This window comes from Oncorhynchus keta, chromosome 5 (assembly GCF_023373465.1).
Source record: "Oncorhynchus keta strain PuntledgeMale-10-30-2019 chromosome 5, Oket_V2, whole genome shotgun sequence".
Classification (NCBI taxonomy): domain Eukaryota; kingdom Metazoa; phylum Chordata; class Actinopteri; order Salmoniformes; family Salmonidae; genus Oncorhynchus; species Oncorhynchus keta.
In genome coordinates this window covers 19,617,393-19,633,971 of record NC_068425.1, presented here as the reverse complement: position 1 = coordinate 19,633,971, position 16,579 = coordinate 19,617,393, and the positions used below count along the sequence as shown (strand labels likewise).

General features: G+C 41.0%; 1 protein-coding gene across 5 annotated transcripts; it reads left to right on the top strand.

The window, feature by feature from the left end:
• The first annotated feature begins 173 nt into the window (after window positions 1–173).
• LOC118384673 (bMERB domain-containing protein 1-like) lies at window positions 174–14,277 on the top strand. Of its 5 annotated transcripts, none has more exons than XM_035771388.2 (6): window positions 174–959; window positions 7,287–7,407; window positions 9,781–9,854; window positions 10,553–10,667; window positions 11,405–11,475; window positions 11,637–14,277. In XM_035771388.2, the coding sequence occupies exons 1-6, from the start codon at window positions 881–883 to the stop codon at window positions 11,756–11,758; spliced, it is 582 nt and encodes a 193-aa protein (XP_035627281.2). In that variant the 5' UTR covers window positions 174–880; the 3' UTR covers window positions 11,759–14,277. The 5 variants fall into 5 exon arrangements, with proteins under 5 accessions (XP_035627281.2, XP_035627280.2, XP_035627282.2 ...); XM_035771387.2 differs by having other exon boundaries at window positions 176–959; window positions 7,284–7,407; XM_035771389.2 differs by lacking the exon at window positions 174–959 and adding an exon at window positions 6,548–7,092 and having other exon boundaries at window positions 7,284–7,407.
• Window positions 14,278–16,579: the final 2,302 nt, after the last annotated feature.

Genomic DNA, 16,579 nt, shown 5'->3' with positions numbered 1-16,579 from the left:
CCTGAGCAGGCGCCATAAGTAAAATATTTGTTTTCCAACCGGACCAGTCGGTCTCCTGTTTACATCCACCTCATACTGTTGACTTATTCACGCACTATCCTGACCTGAGATTATTCTTTTTTTTTTATTAAAAAAATTGGGTTGAATTGTCACCTCATGAAATTGACTGATATATATATATATTTGTATCTGTCTGTGTACTGTAGGCCTATAGGATACTGCTCTTTACTGAGGACTTTACTGAGTCTGAAGTCCCTGTGTGTACACAGTTGCTGGATCAGTTTATATGGTAAGTGACTCTGCCCTGGGTTTGGAGTGCTTCCACCTACTGGCCAGAGGCAGCACCTGCTGCCAGCCCAGTCTCGCCAGACCAGACAGCCCTGGCTGACAGCCCCATTCAGTGAACACCGATGATGCTTCCTATACAGCAGCACCATCTGCTCCCTCAGCAGTCAGTCCTCAAGGGCCCTGCAGGATGAAATCATGTCAGCTCCTGCATTAACTCAATCAGGCATGATAGAAAATGAATGGTGGAAGTTGATATCACATGTGAATGTTATTCATTCTTAAAAAATGTTGAGGTGGTAGAATATTAATCCCCCTCCAAACATTACCGTTGCAAGTCAGAAGGTGGCGCTTCACGTTATACTTCAGTCATTTGACTCGAGCTGTGTCCGTGGTGCTGAAATCACACTATTCTGCAAATACACAGCGGACGTTCAACATGTATTCACCACGTGGTGATGGTGTTTCGTTGTGGCCATGTAAATAAATAGGCTGCGCCGTGTAATTTCATTTTCAAATAGCCTGAAGTAGGCTACGGGTATTTATATGCTACTGATTTATCATTATCAAGCCTGAAGTCGTTCAAACCGAAGAAATGGAAAAGGAGCGAAAATCCTCCAAACAATATGGGTCTTTGGAACGAACAACATTGGATCGAAAACCCGATGAGAAAGGTGAGCCTTTGCAAAATGCTTAATTATATACAGTACATGGCATAGAAAGTTGTATATATGCGGGCTGCCTTTTTATCTATTCTACTGTGAGTTTGTTTTGGATGAGGAAAAATTGAGTTTGATAGAACGTGGTGCTGAAATCCTAACGGTTTAGTCTATTTTCTTTACAAAAATCCAATATGTTTTGTGATTTGGAGACTTTATGGAGATGTATATGATACTCAAACTGAGCTCCCTATACATTGAATACTTGCAGTAATTCCGATTACATCAAAGTGTTGTCATATTCTTCATGGCTATAAGGCTCGATGTTACTCTGGTCCATGTGCTGATCATAAAATGAACAACACTTGACTGGGTTAAGGACACTCATGGGTGAGTGGAATGGAGTAGTGATCTGATATTATTGTGTAATGTCTTTTTTTCTTCTGTACTAGTAAAATAATTACATGCACATGGATAATGTTACTGTATTTAGGAGTAAAAGCCAGGACGGGAAGACTCGTGATGAAAGATAGATTAGATCTGAGAGTGAGAATTATTTTCTGAAAAGAGAACTTGGTGCAACAAGGCATAGAACAGAGCGAACGTTCACAGGATCTTTACGTAATCCGGTAGTGGGTGTGCACTGCAGAAGGCAGGGGAATACACTTTAAAATTACATCTGAAGGCTGGGGGCGGCAAGGCGACCTATAGTGCGACCTTGCTTGGAATTAGTAGGCAAAATGATGAAAATCGAGGGTGTTTGAGCTGAGGTTGAAGAAGTCGTTTTTTAAAAACTTCTTAGTTTTTTTTATATGCAGAGGGGCTCAGTATAGTGGACTGGTATCCTAAAATTAAAAAACTAGCAGGAGCTGCTGAAACGCTAATGATGTGTGTTTTTTTTGATGGCATTAGCCTTGTTATCCCTAGTGATTTGGCCTCTGTTTTTACCTAATGTTGTCTTTTCTGACAAGGTGAAGTAATTAAGAGCCATTTGCAGCACTGTTGGAGGAGTCATAACTGGTTTGTGAGGAGGCTGCAGGATTAACAGCAGTGGTGCATTACTGGGCTTTCTGTGGGCTGCAGGAATACACAGTGGTGAGGAGTCTAACTGGGCGGCTGGTGGTCAGAGTGAGTTGTTGACTCGTCAGGGCAGTTCACTATGGGAGGTGTCTTGAGTTGCCTCATTAAACTGTTAACTAAGAACACAATCGTATTGGATCAGAAAAGCACCTCCGTAACAATAGACTAAAGAAGGACATTCAGCCTTTAATCCAAAACTGAGATCTGAGTCATTTGTCATCAAGCTGCCTCAAATTCCCCTCGCCATCATATTCAATTCTTTCACTCATCCCCAGCCAGTGTAGCGCAAGTCTGTAGAGCGTTACACTGAGCAATGGATGGTTTATTCCAATTATCCAACCCTTTGTCTGTTGTAGTATGGAACATTTCTAGACGAAATGAGGTGGAATCTATATGATTATCAGTTATTGTAAACTAGTCCTAATTCCAAATGATTTATTGTTGTAGTTGCCCAATATACGTTCATGCACCAGTTAGTGTATGCATTGTTTACGTATGTATAGTGTTTGACAGTTCTAAGCCACTGCAGGTTGAGATTACTATAATGGAGATGATTATATTCCGTGTGTCATATCGTCATGGGAAACTAGGATCTCCTCACGGTAGCAATCACAGCGCTTCACAGACTATGACCAATGAAACAGACCGGCCCCCTCCTGGCACCACTGCCAAATTAGGAAATGTTAATGAGACTGCATGAGTCTACTCAACTGATGACCTTAACCAGTTCATTATAAATTCTAGAAATGTACTAGTTCATGGGTGCTCAGCATCTCTTTCCTACTTTAATTGTCACTGATTCTGTCTTCTTTCTCATTGTCTGAGATTATTTCTCATTGTTCATGAAACTCAGGCATGTATCAATATCCTGAAGTCAACTGTTTAGCGAGAGCTGCTGTCATGCCATGCCAGTCTTCGCACCACTGAGTTTCTGCCCAGCCTGACAGTGTGTCACTCAGAAAGGCACGTTCCCTCCATGCTGTCCCACTGGGGGAGGAAACTCACGAAGCGTGCTGCACACATGCTGTAATTAAGGCAGGCTGAAGACACACATTATTATTATTATATTACTTATGTTGCTGCCATACTGGCATTTTTGTTATTGTTTATTATTATTTATCCAGGTACCAGTTACTTTTCCTAATCCCTGCCTACATTTACATATCTACCTCAATACTCCAGTATCCCTGTACATTTGCTGCTGACCCTGTATATAGCTCTTTTTTTCTCATGTTTTATTTTTTTCTTAGTTATACTATTTTGATGTTGAATACTTTACTGTTGGGTAGGGCTTGCAAGTTAAGCATTTCACTGTACTTGTGAACGTGACAAATTAAACTTAACTTGAAAAGACAGGAGTTCTGTTCTGGCCTCTCATCTATGACATGATCATGTTGTACTGGGATAGGTGGCGTGAGCAGAATAAGCAGTCATTTGTTCCCATTTTTGTGCTGATGCACAGTACTATGTCAATGTAGCAGTAGAATAACTTGCTAATACACTACATGGTCAAAAGTATGTGGACACCTGCTGGTCAAACATCTCATTCCAAAACCATGGGCATTAATATGGAGTTGGTCCTCCCTTTGCTGCTATAACAGCCTAAACTCTTCTGCGAAGGCTTTCCACTAGATGTTGGAACACTGCTGCAGGGACTTGCTTCCATTCAGCCACATGAGCATAGTTCTAACCTTAAATATGACTGGGAGAAGTGTCAAGAATAAGAAAGCAATATATTCCATAGTACACTAGAACAACAGTCTAACCATAGCTGAGGGCAAATTAAGCAAAATGTCCACTGGATGACAGCAAATGGACCCATCACAACCCTACAGGAAGGGTGAGAAATCCATATCTTCATTTAAACCAGGGTATTTGGTGGCCTGTAGTTTGTAAATCCATATCTTCATTTAAACCAGGGTATTTAGTGGCCTGTAGTTTGTAAATCCATATTTTCATTTAAACCAGGGTATTTAGTGGCCTGTAGTTTGTAAATCCATATCTTCATTTAAACCAGGGTATTTAGTGGCCTGTAGTTTGTAAATCCATATCTTCATTTAAACCAGGGTATTTAGTGGCCTGTAGTTTGTAAATCCATATCTTCATTTAAACCAGGGTATTTAGTGGCCTGTATAGTTTGTAAATCCATATCTTCATTTAAACCAGGGTATTTAGTGGCCTGTATAGTTTGTAAATCCATATCTTCATTTAAACCAGGGTATTTAGTGGCCTGTATAGTTTGTAAATCCATATCTTCATTTAAACCAGGGTATTTAGTGGCCTGTATAGTTTGTAAATCCATATCTTCATTTAAACCAGGGTATTTAGTGGCCTGTATAGTTTGTAAATCCATATCTTCATTTAAACCAGGGTATTTAGTGGCCTGTATAGTTTGTAAATCCATATCTTCATTTAAACCAGGGTATTTAGTGGCCTGTATAGTTTGTAAATCCATATCTTCATTTAAACCAGGGTATTTAGTGGCCTGTATAGTTTGTAAATCCATATCTTCATTTAAACCAGGGTATTTAGTGGCCTGTATAGTTTGTAAATCCATATCTTCATTTAAACCAGGGTATTTAGTGGCCTGTATAGTGGCCTGTATAGTTTGTAAATCCATATCTTCATTTAAACCAGGGTATTTAGTGGCCTGTATAGTTTGTAAATCCATATCTTCATTTAAACCAGGGTATTTAGTGGCCTGTATAGTTTGTAAATCCATATCTTCATTTAAACCAGGGTATTTAGTGGCCTGTATAGTTTGTAAATCCATATCTTCATTTAAACCAGGGTATTTAGTGGCCTGTATAGTTTGTAAATCCATATCTTCATTTAAACCAGGGTATTTAGTGGCCTGTATAGTTTGTAAATCCATATCTTCATTTAAACCAGGGTATTTAGTGGCCTGTATAGTTTGTAAATCCATATCTTCATTTAAACCAGGGTATTTAGTGGCCTGTATAGTTTGTAAATCCATATCTTCATTTAAACCAGGGTATTTAGTGGCCTGTATAGTTTGTAAATCCATATCTTCATTTAAACCAGGGTATTTAGTGGCCTGTATAGTTTGTAAATCCATATCTTCATTTAAACCAGGGTATTTAGTGGCCTGTATAGTTTGTAAATCCATATCTTCATTTAAACCAGGGTATTTAGTGGCCTGTATAGTTTGTAAATCCATATCTTCATTTAAACCAGGGTATTTAGTGGCCTGTATAGTTTGTAAATCCATATCTTCATTTAAACCAGGGTATTTAGTGGCCTGTATAGTTTGTAAATCCATATCTTCATTTAAACCAGGGTATTTAGTGGCCTGTATAGTTTGTAAATCCATATCTTCATTTAAACCAGGGTATTTAGTGGCCTGTATAGTTTGTAAATCCATATCTTCATTTAAACCAGGGTATTTAGTGGCCTGTATAGTTTGTAAATCCAAAAACGTTCCCTTTGGTTTAACTGTTTAAGACGGTCCCCTTTTCTAATAGAGGCTGGAATATGATCAATACCTATAGCTTTTAGGGAGGCAGGGTTGCCATGGTGTAGGGACTTGTAGTGTCTTGCCATGGGGTCGTCTTCATTACCTACCCATATGGCGTACTTGTGTTCCGCTAAGCGGTCTTGAAGGCGTCTCTTTGTCCGTCCAATGTAGAACACCTTGCACTGTGGACATTCCAATCTATAGATGACATGAGTGGTTTTACAGTTAATGTAATGCTTGACGTAATACTCCAGTATGGAAGCTGTGTCAACAAAATACTTCTTCTGTACAATATTACTGCAATGGTTACATTTTAAAAGAGCCCTTGGGTTTGTGGTCAAGCCAAGTTTTTTTAAGAGTCACCCGGAAAATAACTGGATTAATTTGTCATTTAGGGTCGGACATCTCTTAAAGCTTATGACTGGTGGCTCAGGAAAGATTTGGCGTAGTAGAATATCACTTTGGATGATTCCCCAATTATTTTGAATGATTCTTTTAATGTTCTCTGCTTCAGTGCTGTATTTTGTAACAAAATACTCTCTCTCTGATGTATCACAAGGCTCTCCCCTTCGCAACAAGTTCTCTCTGTCAAGTAATCCAGCCCTTATACCGGCATCTTTCAGGACCTGAACGCTGTAGCCCCGATTCAAGAAGAAATTCAGCAGGTTTGATACTGTAGTCTGTTTCCTGATCGCAAATTCTGCGGACTCTTTGGAATTGGCCATATGGAATATTCTCTTTTTAGCCTTCTGGGGTGAAAGCTGTCTGCCCTCAGAATGGTGTGCCCATCTGTAGGCTTCCTAAAGATTGATGTGTGCAAACAACCTTTGTCATTTTTACTAATGTCGAGGTCCAAAAAATGAATGTTATCCTTGCTGTACTCCACAGTTTCTGATAGTTGAGTTGTATTTTATTAACTTAGCTACATTATTTCACCTTTTAATGTGTATAGTATTGCTTACTAGGTGTTGTCCAATCAATGTTGTAACCACTCCCTCTTCCAATTAGGCCTAATTGGAAAAGCTGTTCAAAAGAGGACATTCTATTCCTTTTTTGTACTCCCTGACGAAGGCCATGCTGCCCAAACGCTTCGGTTTAAAAAAAAAAAAAAAACTGTTTCCATTGAACATGCCATACTAAAGGTATTTTAATTAATTATATGAAGAGTGCCTTCATCCTCCTTTCTTTTTGATGACCAATTTACCCCTTTTACCAAAGAGCACCTTCTATCTACCAAAATGTACTATTGTGTACCTTAGTAGCGCTTCCCTTCCTCCTCTTTCTACTAATGAAAAACAGCCCCAGACAATTATTCCTCCTCCACCAAAATTTACAGTTGGCACTATGCATTGGGGCAGGTAGCATTCTCCTGGCATCTGCCAAACCCAGATTTGTCCGTCAGACTGCCAGATGGTGAAGCGTGATTCATCACTTCAGAGAACTCGTTTCCGCTGCTCCAGATTCCAATGGAGGTGAGCTTTACACCACTCCAGCCGATGCTTGGCATTGCACATGGTGATCTTAGGCTTGTGTGCGGATGCTCACGAACTGACTTGTTGGAAAAGTGGCATCCTATGACGGTGCCACGTGGTAAGTCACTGAGCTCTTCGGTACAGTTCATTCTACTGCCAATGTTTGTCTATGGGGATTGTATGACTGTGTGCTCGATTTTATACACCTGTCAGCAGTGGGTGTGGCTGAAATATCTGAATCCACTCATTTGAAGGGGTGTCCACATACTTTTGTATATATATTGTATCTTTGTTTTCTTTCTCTTCCAGCAGAGGAAGACATTGTCTCAATGGCGGACTCCACCATCACAATAGATCACATTGAAGGGGAGCTTTTCAGAATCGAGCGGATACGTGATGTTCTAGTACGGAGGGAATCAGAACTAAGATACATGTGAGCATTTTTTAAAAATAACTATCCAATCACACCAACACTCAGTTTCTGACATCTTTTGGTGATTTATCAAAGCCCTCTAGTATGAGGTAGAAGAACAGGATACACATGTTGGGCCTTTTCAGTCACACATAACATCCATGCCCTGGCTCCTTGTGGAATGGGTTGGTGTTGAACTGTAGCAGGTTTTCACAGGGCTCATTAGAGTTGATCCCTTCGGACTTGGTGACGCTCCACATATGACAGCATCTAGCGATTGTTAATGAAGGCGAATACTGTGTAGAGGACCGCAGCGCTTGGCCTGCTGTCCTATTAGTCTACCAGCTCAGCTCGTACACTTGTCTCAACTGCACATGGACTTTGTTCTAAGAACAAACGGTTTTATACTCCTCTCTGTCCGATCCCCTTGGCTGTAATGTTTCTTCTTCATTATTGTGACATGTACAGGGGAAAGAGGGGAGAGACTCAGAGAAAAGATAATGATGCTGGGTATGGGGAGGTCCAGTTTCTGGGGAGATGTGCACCGATGTGTACAGTAGGCTACATTCTCACTGTTCCTCCTCAAGACCTTAACTTTCTGTGTTGGAGCTGACATATAAGAAACCCTCGAAGTAAAACATCCTATGGGATTTCTGTGAGAATCAGTATGATTACTGAACACTAACCCTGCTCTACACTAACAATAATCACTATTGGCCTGGTAAACAACCGCACTTCCGCTCACCATTAAGTAGATGAGCACAGCGGCACAGAGAGCTTTTCTCACTTCATACTGTATCTGTGATTCCTCGTCTTTCATAACCAGGGACAGGAGCATATTGACGCCAGTCGCTGCAGAGCTCAAGGTCTTTTCAAGGCTGACCACAGCTGTAACAGAGAAACTGAACAGTGATAGCATAATAACAAGCAATGTACCTTTGTTCATGTGGAAAAGTAATTACTGTTAGGTTTCTGATGTGTAAAGTAGCTTGTTTCCTTATCTACGTAGGTGGAAGTGAAATTAAAAACAAACATGACATGGTTTACATATGGAATTAAATGAGAACTCTCATTTGCATTCAGTGCATTCGGTGTATGCAGTTCAGTGTGTATTCTTTAATGCTGTAGGCACCACATTGTGCTTTACTGTGGACGTGTAATGTCGGGATGCAGCTTCAGATACAATGACAGGGCAACACAAAGGGAATCCATATTAAAGCACGTACACAAGTTCCATGCAAATAAGCTGTGATGCAGGTACTGTATTGGTCACTCCTATGAAGTGGCTTGAAAATAATAACACATTTCCTGTGTTTAAAGGGCTTGGGGCATGTTTTTCTAGGAGTTAACTTTCCTCTTATTGTCCAACGGAAAAAGCCCAGTTATCCAGAGCCTCAGTGTCTGACCAGTATTGTTTACTTAAACCTCCATACCTGAGTCAATTTGTGAAATGAGATATGATGCAGCTGCAGCGCCAATAGATGGGGAGTGACTCATTCTCAGAGGCCCTGTGGTATCAGAGTTAATTCAGCTAATAAACCCTCAGCCAACAATCATTTCAGTCCACCTGAAAAGAGGAGAAAGCTAATTTAGTTCGCCATTTCCACTCAAGTGGTTTCTGTCTGTAGGATAGGCTAATATGGTTATTGTTATCATATCTATGTTTACCAAGCTGAAATGGGAAATCGCTTATATTCTATAGCGTTACATTCTACTATGTATTTGGCCATGTAAATGTACTGTGTTCGAAATGCTTGTGGAGTCACCAAATGTTTTTTTTTTTTTTTTACTCTGCAGCAATTATTTTTTAATTGCTATAATTCGCTGTCGTTATATTGACCACATTCTAATAGAGGAGTTATTGCAGAAGCTGAGAGCTTGAGAAAAGTTATGCCTCAGTAGACCGGACACCTGCAGGGTTGTCTGGCACATTGTGGTCCCAGGGGAAGGGTGATCACATCAGAAGGTCCTCTATGTCACAACCCTTATTACTGCCCAGCAGGATCTGTCTGACTGTAGTGACTGTCTGTATAACCCTAGCGTGGGGCTATACATGCAAGCCACAGTGTCTTCAGAGAGACCACTCAACACTGGAGCCAGCATCATTGTATTTTTAAGACTACAATCTCTCCGTCCTCTGTATGGGATTCAGTTGTTCTATCAATAAGAGCAATTAGGATTGATTCCTGAGTGTCAGACTAAGTGTAGTACAGGGAGAAGAACAGCCCCTGTACTGACAGTCGATACGTGACAGGTTCCGATTCTCACCTCGTCCTGGGTTCTCTTCCCCTGGGTCATACTAAATGGCTGTGAAGAGAGATTGCCTTTGAAGTATATCAATGTGGTTTATGATTGAGAATGAAATAGATTCCTCTATTTTTTTTTCCCCCTCAGGATGGACGACATTCAGCTTTGCAATGAAATCACACGGCTGAAAAAAGAACTTCAGAAGCTGGTGTCTGTTTCAGGTAGGCTACCATACACTCTTAGGGGAAAAAAAGGGTTCCAAAAGGGTTCTTCGGCTGTCTTCATTGGAGATCCCTTTTTGGTTCCAAGGAGATCCCTTTTTGGTTCCAAGGAGATCCCTCTGTGGAAAGGGTTCTACATGGAACGCAAAAGGGTTCTATCTGGAAACAAAGGGTTCTCCTATGAGGACAGCCAAAGAACCCTTTTGGTCTCTAGATGGCATCTTTTTGTGTGAGGTGTTCAATTCACATTATAGAGAGCACACACACGCTGTGCCAGAAAATGAGGGAATATCTGCATCAAAAGGGCGTATGGTCCAGGTAGTGCTCTATGAAAGCCAATAATAAACGATTTGCAGGACAAACAAGCAGAAGATTTGGAGCACAACGTCCTCATTATCTCAGCTTATCATTTCAATGTTTCAGCCCCAGCCTCTCTCTGGTTTATCTCACATTTGGTAGGTTAGATCCAGTGGTAATGCTATCCACGCCACTTTCTCAGTATTATAACAGGAACACCATGCACAGTCATCTATCTGGTGGTTATTGATCCATCAGCCTAAGATTAATTTGCCTGGTTCTTAATCTTTGTACTGGAGCTGTATGAATGCTTAATGATTCCTAACATCTATGATTACTATATGAACTATCTGTGACTGCTGTATGACCACTCCATGACTATACTGTCTGTATGACTCCAGACACAGACAAATCCAACGAGGACCGGCAGAGGGAGGAGGAGTTGCTGCAGCAGATCCACAAGCTGGTGGAGACCAGGGACTTCCTGGTGGATGACGTAGAGTTTGAGAGGCTCAGGTGAGTGCCATGTTCTTAAAGGCAAGGAGTGTTGGGCCATGTTCTTAAAGGAAAGGGCTACTGTAACTATCCATGTTGCCGAAGTAGCATCTCGTGACCATTAATATTCGTGACTCAGTTGTTGTCACCTCTGAGTCATACTGTATCTGAGCCAGTTGGGGAACATTCTTCCATGTCAATGTGAATTAAACCCATGCGATCGATCTGTTGAGGTGAATTTAAAAGGGTATTTTTCACTTCTGTAGTTTATTGGGTATTGTATTCTCTCTAGAGGCTGGGCTGAGTGTTGTTGCTCAGTGTATATTTAGTGTAAATGACAGTGAGTCACACAGAGGAAGCAAGCCCCTTCCACATTGCATTTGTTTACAGCGCTAAATTAGCTGTCTTGCATGTCAGGCATCCCTGCTTCTCTGACTACAAGTCTGAGTGACACTTGACAGCTCTCGGAAAGGTGGGGGATACGTGGGAAGCAGATACTTAATAATTTACAGTAAAGTGATGTTGACAGTAGAAAATCATGAAGAGAATGATATATTCTTAAAGTGAGTTCACACATATGAACAAATGTCGGAGCTGTTCGTGTATGCCTCTTTGTTACTATCCAGTTGGTTATTTATTTATTTTGTGTGTGCATGCTTGTGTATGACTGTGTTTTATGGCAACAGTGGCTGTGAAAGATATAGGAAGATTGTACCTTTTTGTTAACTGTGCTCATACCACTAAATCTCCTTCAACAGGGAGAGAGAGGAGGACAAAGAAATGGCTGATTTCTTGCAGTCTAAATTTCCCAAGACCTTGAAGAAAAAAGGTATTTGCAAATGTGTTACCATAGTGCTGTTAGTCAAGGCTCTAATATGAAGATTCCTTTTGTGCAGTTAGTCCAAGACGCATTGAATGAACCAAGTTAAAATATGATAACAACATTAACAATGCTGATGAGGATGATAATGATATCTCTTTTTTTCCCAGACATCACAGAGGACAGAAGGATGACCTCCAAAGCCCAGCAGACTTCGTCCACTCCCTTCGTCACCAAAACCGGTCTCACCCTTCTGAAGGAGTGCTGCGGCTTCACATGCTCTGTCATGTAGACTCCCTGCCCTGTGGAGAGACTGAGACACGTTGTTGGTTTCTGGATGGGGTTATTTGTGTTGAGTGGGCAGACAGAGCTCTCATACTTCGACTATAACCCTAAACATATGTACAGTGACGGTTGGGACTGTGTTCCCATCAATTAATCTATTGCTGGGTCATTGCACCAATTTAGTGCATTTTGAGAAGTGTAACTTGGTATTAAAAAAAAAAACCTTTAGATTTCATTTTTTTTGCATTCTGTCATAAAGAGCACATGTACAACTTCATATTGAAACGAGAGTTCAGTTCACATAACAGGGTTGACCTTAATGAGGGACAGATGTAAATTAATCACTAAATAACAATCTTCAGAAATTACTTTGTCAAAGCAACAGAATAACTAGGGCTTTACAATGATGGTGAATTTTGGGGGTTGTGTTTTTTTTTTGTCTTTTTAATTTAACCCTTTTATTTAACTAGACAAGTCAGTTAATAACAAAATCTTATTTACAATGATGGCCTATACTAGTGAATTAACTGCCTTGTTCAGGGGCAGAATGACAGCTTTTTACCTTGTCAACTCTGGGATTCGATCTAGCAACCTTTCGGTTACTGGCCCAACGCTCTAACCACAAGGCTACCTGCCGCCCCATGAAAATCTTCAAATAAGTCACAGATTGTGCACGGAGGGACATGTCAAAGTGCAGATTTTTTTTTTTTGGCACTTTTCTAAGTCTTTATTTATATAAAAAATAATAATTTTAGAATTTTGATAAAACAGGCTTTTAAAATTCAACAAATTCAATTTCTACTTATAATATCAAAGGGAAGGAAGAAAAGGCACTCTTTTCATGGAATGACCTTGCTGATCATTTACTGATAAAGGCCAACTTGACTCCACACACATCTTCTCAAAATAAGTATGTCTGTAACCATTAAAAAAAATGTAACCCCTTTCTCCCCAATTTCGTGGTATCCAATTGTTTTAGTAGCTACTATCTTGTCTCATCTCTACAACTCCCGTATGGGCTCGGGAGAGACGAAGGTTGAAAGTCATGCGTCCTCCGATACACTACTTCTTAACACAGCGCGCATCCAACCCGGAAGCCAGCCGCACCAATGTGTCGGAGGAAACACCGTGCAACCTTGGTTAGCACGCACTGTGCCCAGCCCACCACAGGAGTCGCTGGTACGCGATGAGACAAGGATATCCCCACCGGCCAAACCCTCCCTAACCCAGGCGACACTAGGCCAATTGTGCGTCGCCCCACGGACCTCCAGGTCACAGCCGGTTAAGACAGAGCCTGGGCGCGAACCCAGAGTCTCTGGTGGCACAGCTGGCGCTGCAGTACAGCATCCTTAACCACTGCGCCACCCTGAGGTACTATCCTTTGGACAGAGTGAAAATGACAACAGAACATTTCCATTCTGATACATTCTTTTTATCTGTAGTCATTTCCAGGAGCTGACCCAGGAGCTGACCCACATTTTCTATCTGGCCACCCTTGGATGGTTGGTGTATATTTGCGGATCTACAAATGATGAAAAAGCTGTCTAAAACCTGTAGTGTGATTTGAAACAGTGAGTAACAACGTTTAAAAGCTCTGCAGCGGGAGAGTCATTGAGTACCAGTTTAATAGCAATTATCTTATTCAAACGGACCCTGTCCAATTAAAGTAATTAGACAGTTATGTGTTGCTATGACTACAATTATCATTTAATGCATTAGAGCTTGACACTTCATTCCCATGGGCATTGTCTACACAGCTATGACTAGCAAACCTCACTCTGTCTCTTGGTGACATTTTACATAGTCACGGCTAACTATGACACTGCTTAACCTTGCCAAAGGTCACTGCTTGCTTGGCTTCCATGGTATCTCCCCTCTGGACTAGCTGCTTTACTGTGGTACCTACCCTGTCATTAGCTGTGTCTGATTCCTGGGGAAGTCACCAGAATTACATTCAGCTCTCTGCTTTCACAATTGTAATATTGTTTCAATTTCAGTTTCAAATGCTATGTTTTGCTATTTTTTTCCCCCATTACCTTCTATTACGCTGATTGGTCTGACGGGAATTGCTGTTGCCAATTTGCGATACTTGTAATTCTTTGACAGAGGTAAATGTGTAATAGTGAAACCATGTACTGTGAACGTGGCTTTGACAAATATCTCAAGAATATCAAGGACAACTTTCCAAGCATAATGGAACTCAGAATTTCTCCCCTTTTAATGAGATAATATGCCTTGAAATACACTGTCTGCTGCTTATTCTATTACAAAACACTCTTTAACCTGACATTTATCAATGTGCGCAGTCTGCTCAATGTAACAGCTCATTCACAATGCTCTGTATGTTTGTTTCATTCTCTACAATGGTTTAATCCAAACTGACATGGGAGTTGATTGTGATTAGGCTACTTGTTATTATGTTTTGTGGCTTAGAATGTCAGAACTTCTGGTTGTACATATTGTATCGGTTTAGCGTGCTTGTCTAATTAAAGAGTTGCAATGTAGGTATATTCTCCATTCTTAAACCATTTTTATTAAATAACTGTTTAAATCTGGACTGTTTTACCACCAAGCCAGGTAAAAGCTTGTGCACGGATATTGTAAGCTGGTTATAAGGAGCTAAATTGATTTATTTCAAGATCATGTACATCTTTACCTTAATTGAATCTTGTGCTTTTCGTACTCATCTCTACGAATCACTGCGCTAACAAATGCTTTGTGTTATAATAATATATAGTGAGTGTGATAATCAGGCAGTTTTCTTCCTTCTCTTCCACGCTCACATCTCAGAGACATGGGTGGGGGTCGAGAGCATGGGAAACAAAGACTCAGGAGCCAGTGGAGGCTGCTGAGGGGAGGACGGCTCATAATAATGGCCGGAATGGAGCAAATGGAAACCATGTATTTGATATGATTCCACTGATCCAGCTCCAGTTAGTACCACGAGCCCGTTCTCCCCCGTTAAGGTGCCACCAACCTCCTGTGACAGGAGCGTTATTAAACTGTCACCACAAAGCAAATGTAATGTGTGGGGTTTTGGCTTTAACATCTAACCTATTACAAAGAGCATTCTGCCACATGCGTGTGCAACTGTCATGACAACAGCCCATGATGGGAGCGATGGTGTTAATCTACACTAGTGAGAACCAACTGTATTTTTGCCCCAGAGCACGTTCCTCCTCACCTCAGCCCCCCTGTGCTGCACACACAGATGACTCATCCAAGGGACTCAGGGGGAGATGGATTGTGATCCACTGGCTTTTTCTTTCTCTGAAATCCTTCACTCCATAGCAAGTCCACCACTGGGGGACCATCTGCAAAGGAAAGTTGATCCTAACAAATAATAATACACACTGCTTCAGAATGGAAAACTGTCAATTGACAATACAGTAGCTGTTCAAGAGTTTGGTTTACTGGACCTAATGATATGGGTGCTTTAGATGTAATTATTGTTTTGCGAGATATTTTTGTGGATTGAAGATACTTGAAGACTCAATCATTTCTGTGGCATTTACCTGAAAGCTGAGAGAAAGGCACAGCCGGTTGCAAATTACCAGACTGCGTCAGTGAAGACACCCCACTGCATTTCATTTGCAGGCCAAAAAAGCATACAATCAAGCAGCTGCACAGAGAGAATTCAGACACATTACTTCCAACCCACCCTAATTGGAAGCTGCTGATTCTCAGCTAGCTCGTTCTCATATGCGGCGTGGGCCGAGACATTAAACAATCCCTGCACAGAAGATAACACGCCTCACCAATTAGGGACCATTTCTGGCAAACACATTTTTCTCTTTTTCTTTCTTCCTCCTGCCCTCCTCTCCCCACCTGGACTTCCCCTCTGGTTGTGAGTTGTTATGACCGAAAAGCTCAAAGCAGGTTCAGACAAATCAATTCCTTGTAAATACAACCCCATAGTCAGGGCTGTATGCTCCCCTGCTGTATGTATTCTGTTCCCTTGACAAATGATTTTGACATTTACACCAGTGAAACTAAAGAAGAGATCTTAGTGTGCATGTCAGATATGAAGAGAGGTGGCACATTGGGAGGGATCAGGAGGCTGCCCACTGGAAGCTGTTGGTGGAGTGGAGGAATATCTCAGGCCTCTCACAGAGGGCCAGAAGAATAACCCAGCATGCCTTAACATGCGTCCTGCTCCAACTGGATGCAACCACTCTTCACAGTTTTGTTCCCTAGCAACATGTCACCTTGCCTTTCAATGTAATGTTGTTGTTATTGACAAATGTAGAAATGAAGGCTGTGAGATGATTCTTTTTTATAATTGAAAGCATGGTGTCAGAGAGAGCATGCTGAGGTGAGGTGGTTTCAGTTAACAATAGAGGTGTTAGAATGTAAGTCAACATCATATCAAATTCATATGCTTTACAACATTAATCCAGTAATAACTTAAGCACTGTGCATTTAGTGACATTAAAGAAATTGAGTATAGGTTCATAATGGCATCTCAAATATATATGAAGGGCATTTGAATCATGTGGTTTCACAAATTTGCCTAGGAAGCATAGGTGAACACAAGTTGCAAGAGATGGCCTTTCCAACCATGCATGTTGCTGCCTGTCTTTCGACTGCATCTCCGGTGACTGTGGCTGGTTTAATTTAATTCATTAGTGGAGGATTAGGAAACTGTTGAAGTGTGACAATGAGAGATTGAATCAGTACTGGTTGACAGAGCTGTAAAATAAAGCTCCTATGGAATTGTGTTATCTGACTCAGGGTTGAAAATAATGTCTTCAATTCGATCTTCAATGTATCAAGTTACTGTCGATTATGTCTCAGTTCCCAGTTCCCAGGTCAATATGTGATGTGC

Bases quoted from the DNA above. Each gene is read 5' to 3' on its own strand.
- LOC118384673 (XM_035771389.2), top strand. From the start codon at position 6,969: ATGGAGGTGAGCTTTACACCACTCCAGCCGATGCTTGGCATTGCACAT. The intron at 7,408-9,780 runs GTGAGCATTTTT...TTTCCCCCTCAG, and splicing joins GAATCAGAACTAAGATACAT to GATGGACGACATTCAGCTTT. The intron at 9,855-10,552 runs GTAGGCTACCAT...GTATGACTCCAG, and splicing joins GAAGCTGGTGTCTGTTTCAG to ACACAGACAAATCCAACGAG.